The following is a 17,258-nucleotide window of genomic DNA, read 5'->3' as shown; positions in this document are numbered from 1 at the left end:
TAATCTCTCACCTGTCGTCGTTGCATTGGCACGCGCCGCAGGTCAAGTTGCCATACCCGTGGCAATACTCCTGGTCCGCCGGCACCACCTGCTCCGAGCACCCGCAACCGCACGGCACCACGTACTTGAGCACAGCCTGGTCTTTAACACCCTCTATACCCACTTCCAGAAAAACATACTCAAACTTTGGCGAATTCTGTGAGCAAAATCCTTCTTTCACCGTTGTAATGACTTGTAGTTTATTGTTAATCATTTCTAATTTTACAAAAACGCTCGATTTTCCAGATGGTTGCGTCGTGTTGTAAACATTATAACGTGTCTGCGAACAAAAAATAGTATTATCCACGTCGGAATGACAATTAAAATTACATTAGGCACAAGTACTTACGTGCATAGTAATTAAGGCTTTAGTTTGTGCAACCACAAAATACTAGCATTACCAGCATGTAGGTAGGCATTTCTGGATCTAAACTAATATAATAATAATAATTCCGCGTATATACACCCCACAGCTGCCCAGCTGTGCCTCCTCTCATGCACGAGAGGGCTTGCAAGAATATAGCTTGGACGTACGATTGTGGGTCACTGGTGGGTGCATTATTTTTATTTAAAGCATTCTCCGGCTTTAACCAAATAACGTGTTAAAATTGTCAAAATATGAGACCGAGAAGCTTTTTCTATATTGATTTTTCAACACTGGTATAACGCAGACACCATTTTTATTGAACGGATATACTATCTAACTTATTTTGTCCATCATTTCTGGATACCTAATTTGTCAGATTTTCAATAATAATAAAAATGTACCTTTTGCTGGGGCCCCTTCACTGGGCGGTATCCGTTAACTTTCAGAGGTGTGACCTTCGCCGAGTTAATTTCAGCCACCTGTTCCAGGTACTCAGGGCTGAATACCATGCCGTCTCGAGCGATGGTTTCCACGTGAGCTTTTTCCTTGTGGCTCGGACACCACTCGTCGCCTAATGTATTTAACGGGTTTTTGCACTTTTTATCCTGCAACAAAACACAATACACGATATTAATTATGTGTATTTTTTAAATGTTTGAGTACGAGTATTACAATATTTACAAAAGTTTGTATGTTACCGTAAGAACCTGTTTTCGGTTAAAACTAGTGTTTCTTATCGGCTCAGTTAAAACCAGTTTTTTTGTAAGGCCTCAGCGAAAACTAGTTTTCACCATTTTGCAAAACTAGTTCTGATTAATTGTTCAAAAATGTATTTCAGTCAAAACTAGTTTTGGCTAGACAATACACTTAGGCGAAAAAACCTTTTTTTTTAACAAGTTATCATTGTAAAAATAAACACAGAAAGTCGATTGTAAATTGTAATGTAATCCCTTCCCTATATGTAGCTACAAAGGTCAAACTATCTGCTTCAGCATTCTTCTGTTTCGTGACATTATATTATAACATGACGTCTCGTTATTTGTAGAATCTTATTAGTAGCCGACAATAGACAAATACTGTTGAGGCACATAGCAGCTATGGCACTAGGTTGGTACCTAGGTAGTACAGTCAGAGTCAAAACAACGCGACAAAAGTATTTGCCATCCTCGAATACTTTTCCAAAGATGTAGATACATAATACGTGTATCTCTATATTGTGCGTTTAAAAGTATCTGTCATAGTCTGATTAATCTACATATCTTTTTTGTTAAACAGAGAACGGTAGATACTTTTGACGTATAGCAAAGAATAAGTCCGTATAAGATAAATAAAGTATAAGAAAAAACATGCCTCAAAATATTAAGAAAAATGTATGCTCGAATGCTCGTTTGATATTTAACACATATCAGTGAAAGAACATGGGTCAAATAGCCATATGTCATTCTAAGAATTTTAGTCCTGTGTCGAAAAATTGCAGTAAAATTTAGTCGACTACAAAATTTACTTTGACAATACGCCTCTATACTCAATTCTCTTTGCGTATAGTCTAGTAACTTAATTTTAATGTTGACTGTACTATCAACGAGATAAATTTCAAGAATGCTCCGTAAGCTCCACTTCGCTCCTTGTAAGGCGCTGGCCGTATGCTAGACGAGTAATTACACAAATCGCCGCGCTAATGAAGCAGAGATTGAAACTGGTTGAAATAGTTACATTCGCGACGGTTAGCTGGATGTGGCTTGGGCGCAACTGACAATCCCTTTGATAGAATAGGGGGTATTATTGCAATGTTCTGCCGCCAGAGTGCAGCACTAGCACCTATCGTAAACCATAGACTCCATAGAATAACTTATACCATACTGTGCCTTAAACCATTAAACTGTTCTTTAACAAGTTTTCACAGATAATAAAATATGACATTGTTTACAAAGGGCCTACCGGGCAACGTGAAAATCGAAATTTAGCTTGAATATGTAAGAGTGATCGATTCGATCGATTCTTTTGATTCGCGGTAGATCCTCAGATTGTAGTAGTGGCGCCCCTACGCAGAATATCACGTAATATTCCGTACCGAGAGGAGTTTAGAGCATTAAGATAAGTAGGTAGCTTAAAACAAAACTTGAGCCCGATTCTGATTTAACAACTCGTTACAGTTGTGATCTTATTTTTATAAGACCTTGAAGATCGCTCATGCAGTTCACGCAAAATGAAGCGAAAATCGTGCGAGAGATGTCCGGCAATCACCAAGACGATCGTTAAAGGCGTATCAAACCCAGTTCAAAATGATAACAAATAGATAAATTAGAATCGACTTCCTTCTTTGTTTGGTCGTCCAGTTAGGATATGTAATATTTGAGAAAATATAAATGCTTTTTAATCGCCAAAATTAAAGTACTATTTTGTGAATGATACATAATATATACATCAAATTAAAAAAAAAACACGGGATATTTTAGAATAATGATCAAGATAGGTAGAATATCTACATACGAAATATCTACAAAAGTAGGAGATTTTAATCGGAAAGAATTATTTACATTTTAAAATCACCCTCTAATAGATAAGTCAATTTAAGCCAAATGAAATTAAAAGAAAAGGGGTCATACACATTTTATAATGAAACACGTGGCCCGATTCGACGAATAATTGAGACACGTTTAAGATCTTGGAAAGATCTTTAAAAGATTGATAACTAAACGACATGTCAACATTGACGTTATTTCGATTCCGCTGTGGTCCCAGTAAGATCTATCTACGATATTTCTAACGTCAAAGTGACATTGGTTGCCCGAATCGAGCTGCTTCTGTCAATTATACGACATACAAACGATATCTAATAGAGAACTTAACTAAACCAGAACTTATCGTTGTCGTATCTCGTTCTTCGAATCGGGTCGACGTTCGCGTCTTTCCTGTAGAATCGCAAATTTAAGGGAATCTAAAGCTAATTCTTAAGCGGACCTTTACAGGCGGGGTATATTTTTCCAGTACTTAAGATACAAATAAGAAAAACGGGATAAATATGTACCAATGCCGTTAACTTTTATTATATTGTCCTTAGAAGTGACCTTTTTCTAAAATGTGTTTGACCCCAACTACTTAAATTGTAATTTGACAACAAACCTTGAACTGTATTGAAACGATTGTGATCCAGATCCAGATTCGTGTTCTGTCATGCGGCTTTCGTTTATCAAAGTCCACTTCTAGTGTTTTCCGTCTTTGTTTAGATCTTTGGAATGTCTGGCGCCACGGTAAGCTTAGTCGCGGAATAAAGAGCTCGCTCAAGACGGACATGCCACTTAATGCATTGTGCATAACTGCATATGTGCAAGCTAGAGTTCCATTAAGCTATGAAACCATAGATTAACTGTTTGGATCCGTTTTCTCTACAGATTGCATATTCATTTAAGATATTTGTTGTTTTTATGCAAAACGGTATCTTATTACACTACTCAATTTAGGTAAATGTGAAATATAATTTAAATATATTTTTTTTTTTAAGTGTATAAGGTGATCGTTTAGAGAATATCATCATCATCTTACCTATACCTACTTACACATTCATCTAACTAATCTTTTACATTTCACATACGTTTTACGTAAAATATGAAAAAGATACAGTTTTATAAAGCTTGTAGGTAAGATGCTCATGACAATGTATTTTTGACCGAGCGTTCAGCTTGGACAAAAATGCTTTCGTATGTACGGATGTTCTCTTCAACAGTTCGCATTTCTCACCCGATTCTCGTAAAATTTTGTTCAAATTCGAAGCGGAGGAGGAGGAGGAGGAGGAGGAGGAGGAGCGACATCGTAACTTTAGTACATGTTTATGAATAAGGGGGTAAGTATATAAACATTATAAACTACAGTGTAACATACTACAGTGTAATGTAAAATCTAAGACTATTTCGTGCTTCGAATTTGACAGGTAAACGAGATGGCGCTGTATAGCTCTATACATTTTGCGATAACCCTTGTCAAAGGTTGACGTTTGTGAATTCAGTGACCGCAAAACATATGGCGCAGTACAGCGCCATCTGTTTTGGATGTCAAAATAAGCAGCACGTTTTTTTCTTAGACTTTAGCTCTCTAATGCTCTATTAAAATTAATTATCTTTGCTATAATACATACATGTGGTGGCGAATAACATTTAATGGTCAAATAAAGCTTGTACTGAACACCGTTTCTCTACCGTCACCCGATACTTGATCGTTCTATAATAACTGGTCCCTTCTTATTTAGTCATTCACACCACACATGATTTATTCATCGGTGTTGACTGTTAATGCGACAAACATAACCGGTTGTTTGTGTCCACACGGTAGTATGTACAATTATAACAATCAAGACAAGAATGTTATGTTTTGTTGTTATGTATGATGTTCCGTCTCGTGAAGAAGAATACAATCAAAAATTGAACTAATTTGACGGTTTGAATCATGTATTTTTCTAGCTTAGTGACTCCCATCGGGCCGGTCCCCTAGTACTAGTTCCCTAGTGCTTAAAATGCAGACCTAGGAAACACGAAGCACGAGTGACTAAAAGCATGCGAGTATAGTGAGAGAGAGTAAAAAAAAGTTTAATAATAATATGCCGAACGACGGTTTAAATTCGAAGTAAAATTACCGAAATTAAACTTAAAATTACAATAGGTACGTAAAGTGCATTTCTAAATTGCATTAAGTAAACCAACATGCCTGTTTAAATAGCGGCGGAAACGCATTGAGAAACTGCAACGTTTTATTATCGAGCAATAATATCTAAGTACAATTTAAAAGGGCAATAAACCTTAGAAGTTCTACGTGGGAGTGCAATAGAAATGTCGACGATTGTACTAGCCTCCCTATTCCGACCACATCTGGAACTTGTAACATTTCTCGTCTTGTGTGTTTTGGCTTGCACCCGCTTGAAGTGAAAAGGATAGAATGAGTGAAAGGCGTCTGGATTGGTCGGAATAGGTAAATTTGTGTGGGTGGCAGGGCGCGCAGGTCTACCCACAGAACGGGTGTATCTCGCGTTACGACATCTAAGATAAAACTATCCACAGATATTAAATTGCAATTCATGATGAAATGTCCAACAACGTAAACTTTTCTTTCCTTGCATATGAATGAAAAATGAAGATTTTTTTTATTGTATTGAAATAGAGCGGAATGTAGAGTTGTCACTAGGTTAGGTAAATCTTCATATCCGCCATAGATGGAGTGCTTGAAGTAGTTGAGTCCAGCAGCAAAGTGCAGTCGTTGTAGCTACGGCGAGTTACTTACAATACGACACTCTAACTAGTCTGCATTTTGCTGCTCGGCTGCTTCAAACAGTCGCTCTATGACGCTCCTCACGCCTTAATCCAATTGTTAAAACAATATAATTAGTTCTGTTTTCCTTAAATCCATCTACTGTGAAATGGTACAAATTCGTTTACGTTGCAAAAATAAGCAGAAGGAAAGGGACACAAATGAAACATTAAAACGTATTTTATGAAGATACCCAGAAGAGATACTTATTTAGTAGCAGGAAAGCGAATGTGGGGCGTGAGGAGTCGTCGGCCTACCTTGAGAGTCGAACAGTGGAGCAACGACCGATGTTCTCTTTAGTACTTATATATATATATTTTTCTAAATATAAACATTTATTAATAACGCAAAATTATTCTATTACTGTGTGGCAGTCAATTTTCAAAATGCTACTAATATATTCAAGTGATTTTTCACATTTTCTTCTTCGAAGTAGAATGGGAGGGACTCGGAGGGATTTTCATATCGAAATTAATTTTTCATTGCTCCTTGTCAAAACCAAAAATATCGATTTCATGTTTTATCTATCAGCCTCATGGGAAATCCTCAGAATTATGCTTTCAATTGGTTGAAATTCCATGTAATATGAGATCATCAAATAAGCCCGCGTTATGCAGCGCGGCAAGGAAAATTCAATAACGGCATACCTATATTTCTATTACGTAGTTCATCAATTGAACACATACTACTATACAATGTGCTAATCCCATACAGTATAGTCGTTATTACACGAAGTAAGCACAAGCATTATTAGGAAAAAGGCTGGTAAAATACGCAGGTATAAAAAGGAACGGTATAACTGTAGATAATCCAATTAAGGTATTACATCATTTGCAGCTCGCAGCTCCAGGCAGAACCAACGAACCTTCAAGATTGTAACGCAATTGTAGGGATTCTTTAACAAGTCGATGACCTATAAGGAGACTACAGACTTCTAAAATATGTGACTAGCGCAGACAACAGTATACTTGTATGTGCATATAGTGTCTGGCGGAAAAATCGTCGCGATTTTCTTGGCTCTACCCCAACGTTGGCAATTTAGTTTAAAAGTTCCTAGTATAATGAAGATGAGTCAACGGTAATATTTTAAACGGAAAACTAACAGTTCTTTCAACTTCTTTCTCATCTTATAGACGATTTATGAAATATGCCGGCATTTGTAAGGTCTATATGGTGACTTTGGTATTAACGATCATACGAGTATTATAAATTCGTGTAGATTAGTTTAGAATAATTTTTAATCTAAATATAGGTTAATATGTATAACCTGGGGTTTGTATGATTTCTTGACTATTCATTTATGATAGGTCTCATACTCGAAATATTTGTACATAACAAAATTGCACCAGCAGTTTTTACTTTCGATACGATGTTGGGTGGAGAAAATATATTTACCTACTAATAAGATTAATCTTTACATTGGATTCGCTGTCGTAAAACAATACGAGTTTTAATCTTCCCTTTTTAAAATCGGATCAAAAGAACCGTTAAGGTCATCCTCCCAATCAGATTGGCCGATTGCGTCTGACCCACTAAATGCCAGATAAACGCCCTTTGTGATCTTTATGATTTTTGTAAAGGTACGCGTTGCGCAAACTAGCGAACACGGAGATGTGTGCGCGGCGCTAAACGTGTTAATGGGCGAATGGTTCGATGCCTTAATTGTATTGATTGATGTGTTACTGCATAAGATATTGCAGCTTTCACGTTGAATTTTAGGTTATAGTCGAACTCAACATTAAAACAAAATACTGAATATGGTAGAAATTTATAATCTCAATCCTGATATACATGGGCGGTAAAACCAGACGGATTTTAAAGAGTGTATTCTTGACCGCATTGAGAGAATAATGCCATACAAAGTTTTCTGTTTCTTATTTTAGAGATGATGACAATTCTCGTGAAAATTTGTTTCTGTAATAACTTAGTAAAAAGCGGCCAAGTGCGAGTCGGACTCGCCCATGAAGGGTTCCGTACCATTTATGACGTATTAAAAAAACTACTTACTAGATCTGGTTCAAACCAATTTTCGGTGGAAGTTTGCATGGTAATGTATGTCATATATTTTTTTTAGATTTTTCATTCTGTTATTTTAGAAGTTACAGGGGGGGGGGGGGGGGGACACACACTTTTTTTCACTTTGGAAGTGTCTCTCGCGCAATCTATTCAGTTTAGAAAAAAATGATATTAGAAACCTAAATATCATTTTTGAAGACCTATCCGTAGATACCCCACACGTATGAGTTTGATGAAAACAGATTTTTTGAGTTTCAGTTCTAAGTATGGGGAACCCCCAAAATTTATTGTTTTTTTTTTCTATTTTTGTGTAAACATCTTAATGCGGTTCATAGAATACATCTACTTACCAAGTTTGAACAGTATAGCTCTTATAGTTTCGGAAAAAAGTGGCTGTGACATAATCGGACAGACAGACGGACATGACGAATCTATATGGGTTCCGTTTTTTGCCATTTGGCTACGGAACCCTAAAAAGCGGCCAAGTGCGAGTCGGACTCGCGCATGAAGGGTTCCGTACCATTTAAGACGTATTAAAAAAAAATCTACTTGCTAGATCTTGTTCAACATTTTACCACTTTACCACTTTGGAAGTGTCTCTCGCGCAAACTATTCAGTTTAGAAAAAAATGATATTAGGAACCTAAATATCATTTTTGAAGACCTATCCATAGATACCCCACATGTATGGATTTGATGAAAAAAATTTTTTTTTTAATTTTATGACGTATAAAAAAAAAACTACTCACTAGATCTCGTTCAAACCAATTGTCGGTGGAAGTTTGCATGGTAATGTATATCATATATATTTTTTAGATTTTTCATTCTGTTATTTTAGAATTTACAGGGGGGGGGGGGGGGACACATTTTTTCACTTTAGAAGTGTCTCTCGCGCAAACTATTCAGTTTAGAAAAAAATGATATTAGGAACCTAAATACCATTTTTGAAGACCTATCCATAGATACCCCACACGTATGGGTTTGATGAATTTTTTTTTTTTTAATTTTATGACATATTAAAAAAAAACTACTTACTAGATCTCTTTCAAACCAATTTTCGGTGGAAGTTTGCATGACAATGTATATCATATTTTTTAGATTTTTCATTCTGTTATTTTAGAAGTTACGGGGGGGGGGGGACGACGACGACGACACACATTTTACCACTTTGGAAGTGTCTCTCGCGCAAACTATTCATTTTAGAAAAAAATTATATTAGAAACCTCAATATCATTTTTGAAGACCTATCCATAGATACCCCACACGTATGGGTTTGAAGAAAAAAGATTTTTTGAGTTTCAGTTTTAAGTATGGGGAACCCCTAAAATTTATTGTTTTTTTTTCTATTTTTGTGTGAACATCTTAATGCGGTTCATAGAATACATCCACTTACTAAGTTTGAACAGTATAGCTCTTATAGTTTCGGAAAAAAGTGGCTGTGACATAATCGGACAGACAGACGGATATGACGAATCTATAAGGGTTCTGTTTTTTGCCATTTGGCTACGGAACCCTAAAAACGCCTTTCTGGCTGCGTCAGTGCCACTATGTGACTTAATTTAGACATACCTACTGATAGACATGAATATTTCAAAGGAAACTCGAATTTTTGTCTGTAAATTAAAAAACTTTATTTATTTGTTGTAATGTTTTTTTTCGCCTAGATGTAAAACCTGTCGTGTACAAAAAATACATTTTTTTTACCAAAACTATTTTCTTTTGCGTAATTAAACCAAAACTCATATATTATTTTTTGCACCTTATGACCTCGGGAACGCGTGGTTAAAATCTGTCGGGTTGATAACTCTATTCTAGCTTTCCCGTACACATTACGAATGTCCATTATTGCCTCTTTCAATTTAAATTCATAGTATAATAAGGTGGCAAACAATAGAGTTATTTGATAGACTGCAAAAAAAAAACATTTATCTTGCTAGCAAAAAAAAAAAAAAAAGATACAGTTAACATATTATGTAATGAAATGTTGAATATAGAGCGTGTCTCACTCGTTAATTTATTCAATGTTCATTCATTTAAATTTTTTCGGCATTCCTTATTTTGTACCTCATTAAGCAAATCGTAGGTAAATTGAAGTAAACTGTAGCATAACGTCGACGCAAGACAAGGTTTGCTTTTAATTACAAAGCGGTGTTTTTGAAGATAAAAACTGAGTGGCAGTTCATTTGCGAAATAGATTTGTAGTTTACAGTTACGAGTGCAGTGTTTTTTTGTTTTTAATTTGACGTGGTTTTTTTGTTGACATTGGTTAAGAAAATCAATTTAGTTCAACTATCGAGAGTTAATTGCATTTTAAATCGGTGAAATGCATTCTGCAAAGGTGCACTTTTTACATAAGTAACCGTTGTTTTGTTGGAAAATAAATCATCGCTTTTAGTATATTTTTATTGTCGTAAAAAGGGAGTGAAATTACAATAATTTGAACAAATGTTTTGTTTGATGCTTGTTACTTACCTATAACTCCAAATTAAAAATGTTAACATGTCATTAAGGTTAATATTTTTTTTTTGTTTAGAGATATGGGAATTAGGTGTTATGGTCGTTACCGAATTATATTTATGACATAATTACACTAACCGGGTCGACTCATACCCGAACCAAACGGGCACGTTGGCCGGATAAAGTAATTGAGCCATTTCAACTGGGATGTTACGATGATGTATCAAAGTATCGGCGAACATTTGTATTGACGCAATATAAATATATTAGGTAATTCTAAAATAGTAATATTTTAACGTTGGAGCTAGATTTGTTTTGAGTTCTTTGTCGATTCTAGATGTAGTATGTTTCGTAACAAAATTGCCGAGAAAGTAATAGTAACACCTACTTAGGTAATTGTAAAAAAAAAACACGAAACGTAGGTTATAGTTTTGACTTGATCTGATTCTGACTACATGTTGTGTAAGATAGACTAGAGCTAAACTGATAAAATAATTGTAAACGTATCCCTAAATACGCTTGGATAGTTATTAGGTACTCCAAATGACAAACGAACGTTATACCAGTCATTTTTTTATGCACGTCGGTGACAAACAAGTGTACTACAAATTAAGCCCTCTATTAAATCTCAAGAATTTATGGTTGAATTGATGAAACACATTTTTAAACTACCTATACTGTCTTTTATAAACAAACCGTCCAAAACATAATTTTCATTGACACCTAAAAATATGCCCAATAAAACGATAATTACCATTGTCATCGTTAATCGTCCCCTCGTAAGTTCAGGATAAATGATGCATTAAGAAGGCTAGCAATTAAACTTTACAATCGACCAGCCATCGTCGTGATATTCGCTGACCCTATTTCATCAACGAAGCCCTAAAGTAATGCTCCCGATCAAAATGCCAATGTCGAAGGTGAAAATAAATGACTTGCAGTCCTGTCACATCGAGTGACATTAATTTCACGGCGTAAATGGGTGGTAATGGGTACATTCACGCTCGTTTACGAAATATGGATTCGTCATATAGCATCAGATAGCGAATGTCACAGTTTCTGACATTTCTTTTTATTAAAAATCCCATTACCCCTTTACTGATATTACGTATGATATTGTACGGTTATGGGTGAGCTTTAATTGGTTAGAGGTCCTAATTAAGAGGCGACGCGCAAGCGCAAGAACATTATTTAAAACATGATTGATTACACGCATTGGCCGTTATTCTCAAGCAAACGGGCTCATACTAACGAGCGTGTTCTCCGATTATGTATACTTATAACGAATCCGGAACTCAAGATATACTAGCCACGAGAGCACAGTCGTGTTAAAATGTTTTATGAATAAGGTAGCTCATATCAACGCATACGCATGCTATAGCGATCATGCAAGTGTTCCAGCGATTACACTTGCTGACATTAAAAATTGTGTAACATTTTAATATCCAAACACGAAATTAGGTCGAGTTGTATTTATAATTTCTCGGAATTGTGTGTGCGGATGTTTCCACGTTTCGTGTGTACACTTAGATGCACGTTGTGTACGTTTATAGGATGTTAACTGGAAGTCTATACGTAACGATTGCTTTGTTAACTGTTTGGTAAACATTTTCTTTTTCTACAGAAAGAGGTGTTAACGAACTTTTCGCTCCTTTTTTTGTTTTCATTTTAGATACCTTCTAAAGGCAGGTTGAAATATTTATTCATAAATAACCACATACTTATTAGATACCTTGTCCCAGCTTGGCTATTAGCTAAGGAAGCTGTTTCATTATAATTATGGTAAAATTAGCAATGACGGCAGCCTTTTGTTCGTCGTAACGAGTGATTCATCTCGATATTTATGAGCAGTATTGACCGGAAGATGTCGTTTGAATGTCTAAATTGTGCTCTCATACCCGTAGAACAAAAAATATAGGAACACAATTTTACTTATTGTATGAATGCGCGCAATGACGTTTATATCATTTAGGTATTTAAATAAGTTAACCTTAATTTATTATATTCCTATTTTAATATACTGCCTATATTCTTATACTAAAACAGATCATAATTAGTGATTTAAGAGTGATACTTTTTAAATTTTTGTAAGCTATATCTCAACAGTCTTCTCAGGGTACTGGCCAACCGCCTCGACTGGCTTTTGGGAGAGCTAAGTAGAGCATGGCAATCTGCGCTCCTCGTCTCCTAGTGCCCCTAGTGGCCACGTCTACCTAATACCTAGCTCTTAGACCCTCAGCACCCGGAGCATAAGCGAAGTTGCTAGTTTTAAGTTTTATTACATTTTTTAATTAGTTGTTTTTTTTTCTTTAGTAATTAACATAGTTTTTAAGATTTTTTATACTAACAACTTTATGGATCAATGATGTAAAATAAACGATTTTTATTTATATCAATGGAAATTTAACCAGCATTCAGACTTCTAGATAGAAAGCCGTTACCATAACCTGTAAATCATGTCAATCAAGTTTAAAAAATATTGAAAGCCCTCATAATTAACTAGCCCAGATGAAAAAAAATATTTTATAATTTTTAAGAGTGCCGTTTCTAATTGGTACTTTTTTGTCATAAATGGGAATTTGGGCCTTGCGTGGTTCAACGACTAAAATGTTACAGTTATTAGGCATTATTAGCTAAATTCCCTAGTGGTATATTTGGACATGCAAGGCTTTTGTTTTATACTCGTATAGATATTTACAGTAACCCTCCCCTTCGCCGGATATTGGGAAATGGGGTCGCTCAGGAAATTCTAAGGTAGGTAGTAACTCCTGGAAACACTTCACCAGATTGGATGACGTCACTAAACTAACTAACTAACCGTATCTTGTTTATTTATAATTACTTTTTTTCATGTGAAATTGTAGGCGCATGTATTTTTGTTTTATGTGTTTTCTGATCCAATTAGTACGGTTTGCCATTTGGAATAAAGTCAAGTGTTGTACTTTTGTTGTTGTTGTTTACTGTGTTCCTTAAATACCATTTTACCTTTCCATACGAGTAAGATAAACGACCCAAGGGAAATGAAATTGAAAGTGGCAACTAATCGGACAGTGCCAAGAACTTGCAGATTTTTTTATATAGAATGAAAAGTTGTATAGAGTTTGACAACAATCTGCCGCGTCGTGTCATTGTGCCGCTTCCGAGAGCTTATTTATACGTTAACCAGCATGTCGGTTCAGAACACTAATTTGAATGTCCGCGTGATGGACAGTCAGGGAAATGCGTTGGCCGTCATTGTCTGCGTCGGAATAAGGGCACACTATTCTGTGCAAAATAATCCGATGAACTATCAACCTTATATGTAAATTTGAAGATTCAAATTATAATGTCACTTGCAAATCAAGCATTATTTCAAAATAAATTTGGTTTATAGGGGTCGCAGAGGCGTGATAAACTGCGGAACGAGCTTTCTCTATCAAAATTGTAAAATATTTTGCTGCTGTCAGTTTTACAGACGTGTAAGTTGCGGAAAGTTGCAAAAAAGTTCTCGGAAATTTCGGGAAGATTAAGGAAACTTTCATTTTGGAAGCAGACATTTTCGTTCCTCATACAAAACTATGAGATGTTTAAAAGTTATCAGAATTTTTCAATGTGAAAATTTCGTAATTTTTTATATATTTTCGACGGCATATCAGTAGTAATTTTACCCTTTCTAATTCAGAGAGTGTCAACATACTTTCAAAAGTCATGTCATGCGCTATTGTTTAAACAAGTTGAATTTGCATAATTCTGTTAGTTTATGTGTAATAGTTATGACTCATGAAAAACAACCAATTTGTTCAATATAATATTTACGTCATTTAAACAAGGTGTTGTTTCGTATGAGCGATTGAAAACAAAGTACCTATGTAGGTATACCATTGGGTATACGAGTGGCATTCAGACTAAATATTGTTATTCTGATTTGACAATAAAAATCAACATCAGCATCAGATCAAGATTCAAGAGCTCAATGAGGGGAGGAGGGGTTTAGGGTCGGCAACGCGCATGTAACTCCTCTGGAGTTGCAGGCGTACATAGGCTACGGAGACTGCTTACCATCAGGCGGGCCGTATGCTTGTTTGCCACCGACGTAGTATAATTTTTTTTTTTGGAATTGGAATTGGAGTTGTTTGGAATTTTTAGCCGCCTAAATAGTTTTTTTTTTTACCTTGAAATAAATTATTGACCGTAGCCGTAGATAGTAAATAAAATAAGTGTAATGTTTTGGAACTGTATATTAGCCTATAGCATTAATAGTTCCAAGTGTCTTTAAGTCGACTCGTCGTGGAAAGAACCAATACAAATTACAAAATTTAAGTAATCATTTATATTTTCTAAAGACGTTACTACCACCTAAACTTACTAGGCAGTACAATATATTCCTACATTTGACCCAGTCAATGGTCGAGTTGAGTAATAATTTGACCAATTAGCGACAGTTTGACGGCTGGTCAAGTTCATTCATAAACGCTCTACTAAATAGTGTCAGACCGAGCTCTTTCTGAAAATATTTTCGCAGTGACATAGTGTGGCAGTGTCACAATAAATGTCAAATTCCTAAATAGGAATTCCACTCTTTTTTCACTTCAAAGACGGTGCAGACTTAACTATAAGATAGTATTTTTCAAACAACATGGGTACGGTGACAGATGTCATCTCAGTACAATTTTGCAAGATTTTGTGTTTTAAGGTTATAGTACCTGGGCGACCGAGCTTTGCTCGGTTATAACTATTTATTGTAATATGGTGGTGTATAGGTGATAATCTTAACTACATTTTATTACTAAATTAAACTTGTCTAAAACAATAAAAATTAAAAAATTATATATAAACTTGAACATATAAAAAAAAAACAAAAGTTAGTCACCGGGCGAGATTCGAACCCGTAACACTCGTTTAGCAGTCCGCGTCTTAACCCGCTGGACCAGACGGACAGTGGCCGGCAACACGAAATTAGCGACCATATTCTGCGTCGAAAGAAAAACGCATGAAAACTCGAAAACACGCGTTTTCCCAAACATAAGACTAATCTAGATCGATTGTTTACCCCCAAAAACCTCCATATACCAAATTTCAGCAAAATCGTTAGAGCCGTTTCCGAGATCCCGGAAATATATATACAAGAATTGCTCGTTTAAAGGTATAAGATATTGTATGGAGATGACGTCTGTCACCGTGCCCATGCTGTTTGAAATATACTATAGACACTGAAGATTTTTTTTAAGCAACCCGCTTTATGTAAACTACCCAATGATGAGCATTACCAAAGTACCAGTCAATGACACCCGGGTCAAAATAATTATCGTTGTCTTGTTAGTGACCACTCCGTCACGCTTGTATTTTTGTCTTCTATTAAATAATTAAAAAAGTCTAGTGCATGTCTTTCTAGCTGTAGAGTATATTTGATTTAAAACTAAATTTCATTTCATACAAAAAACTCCACTCCGTCACATTTTTTGGGGACAAAAAACAAGACAACGAAAATAATTTTAACCCACCCACCTATTTTCATAGGAAATCCTCAAAATAGATAATTATACCTTATTTTAATACGTAGGTAGAGTCAAGGTATTAAATATCGATACGGACAAAGTGACAAAAATATGTACACACTACCTTAATATGTAGGTACCTACCTTTTTTGATGTGCAATAATATATTAATTTAATCTTTATTGCACAATAGGTACATGAAGATACAAATGGCGGACTTATTTTTTTTAATTCAATTCAATTTTATATATAGTATTTCAGACCAAATTACAGTCCATATTTGTTAGTTAAGCACAGTAAAACATACTTATATCTTTGTTAGTTAATCCTAATTCTATCTTAATAGGTTATTTACAATCATGATGCATTGGAGCATGCAACGACGCCCAATGTTGTTTAAAAGGGTTATCCAGTCTCTCTCCTATCCTACTCTCTATCCCCTATCCTATAATACCTTAAGGCATTCTCTATCAGTCAACCAATCCAACCAAATATAGTAAATTAGTAAGTACGTTTTTACTGATGCTGATTTTACATACTGCTGCGTAATCTGAATCACCTTTATGTAGTTTTCCTAACTAAGAAATAAAGCTTTTCAAGCAGGCATCACTACCCTCATACTTTTCAAGTAAAGTTGTGTGCGGAATATTTTGCTTTAAATTTACCTAGCCAACCAAATATGCTTGAGAAAAGAGACATTATTAGACACCTAATTAGAGACATGCTAATAGACAGTGATGTTTATATAATAAGTATAGGTAAGTAAATAAGAAAAACTGACGTGAAAACTTCCAGACGTTGCATTTCAGCTTTATAAAATACCTTAGGTTCGGTTAAGTACACATTTTTACTCACCTCTTTAGGATCCGAACACCATATCCCACCACATCTGATACACTCGTCGCAAGTGGTTTTTTCTACGCTAAAAACGTTGTGGCACTCCAGTGCACAACCAAAATGAATCATAAACACTAACACCAATAAACACCGTAAACCCATTTTTATAGTCATTACAAAAACACTATGAAAAGATTTAAAATTACCGTCAAAACTTTTAAATTTCGAACTTGACGATATTCGATGGTCGGTTAAAGTTCCGCGAGCGTTCGAATTTCGAATGTGGAATGAGTACGCGCGCCCTCGTTCGATGTTACCATCGCACTGACTGTTGTCTGTACTGTAGTTGCATTTCTTGAGTAGCGCGAGAGAGATGAATCATTCTGTATACAACATTATACACACACATATATATAATGTATAAGGTGTGCGCGTAATTTCCTTACCATAATCACCAAATCGGTAGAATTTATATTGAGATGTCACAAAGGCATGCAGGTAGTTATGCTGTTTAAGAAAAAATTACATTGAACTTGGAAGGTAGATACAAGATACTGTTTGTTTAACAATTCCAATCAGTAGATTAACAAAAAGATACGTACGTAGTATAAAAGTTGGGTGTACAATACAATATTATAAATCCTCTTTATACCTCAAAATACACATAATAGGTACATAAAAACAGAGGTAAACAACAGGCGTCCTTATCGCTAAACAACGATAGGTAGTTCCAGACAACTTTAAGGTTTACTTACAGGTATTACTTTATGTATA

General features: G+C 35.4%; 1 protein-coding gene across 1 annotated transcript in view; it reads right to left on the bottom strand.

The window, feature by feature from the left end:
- Positions 1-16,798, bottom strand: part of LOC133517615 (integrin beta pat-3-like) — a 37,753-nt gene extending 20,955 nt beyond the window's left edge. Inside the window, exons 1-3 of the mRNA XM_061850960.1 lie at positions 16,503-16,798; positions 808-1,011; positions 12-319 (exon numbers count right to left, since the gene is read on the bottom strand). Coding sequence (XP_061706944.1) covers positions 12-319; positions 808-1,011; positions 16,503-16,658 — 668 coding nt within the window. The 5' untranslated portion in view covers positions 16,659-16,798. The remainder of the gene's footprint in view (positions 1-11; positions 320-807; positions 1,012-16,502) is intronic.
- Positions 16,799-17,258: the final 460 nt, after the last annotated feature.

Source organism: Cydia pomonella, chromosome 5, assembly GCF_033807575.1.
Source record: "Cydia pomonella isolate Wapato2018A chromosome 5, ilCydPomo1, whole genome shotgun sequence".
Lineage (NCBI taxonomy): Eukaryota > Metazoa > Arthropoda > Insecta > Lepidoptera > Tortricidae > Cydia > Cydia pomonella.
This window is presented reverse-complemented; position numbering and strand designations above follow the sequence as displayed.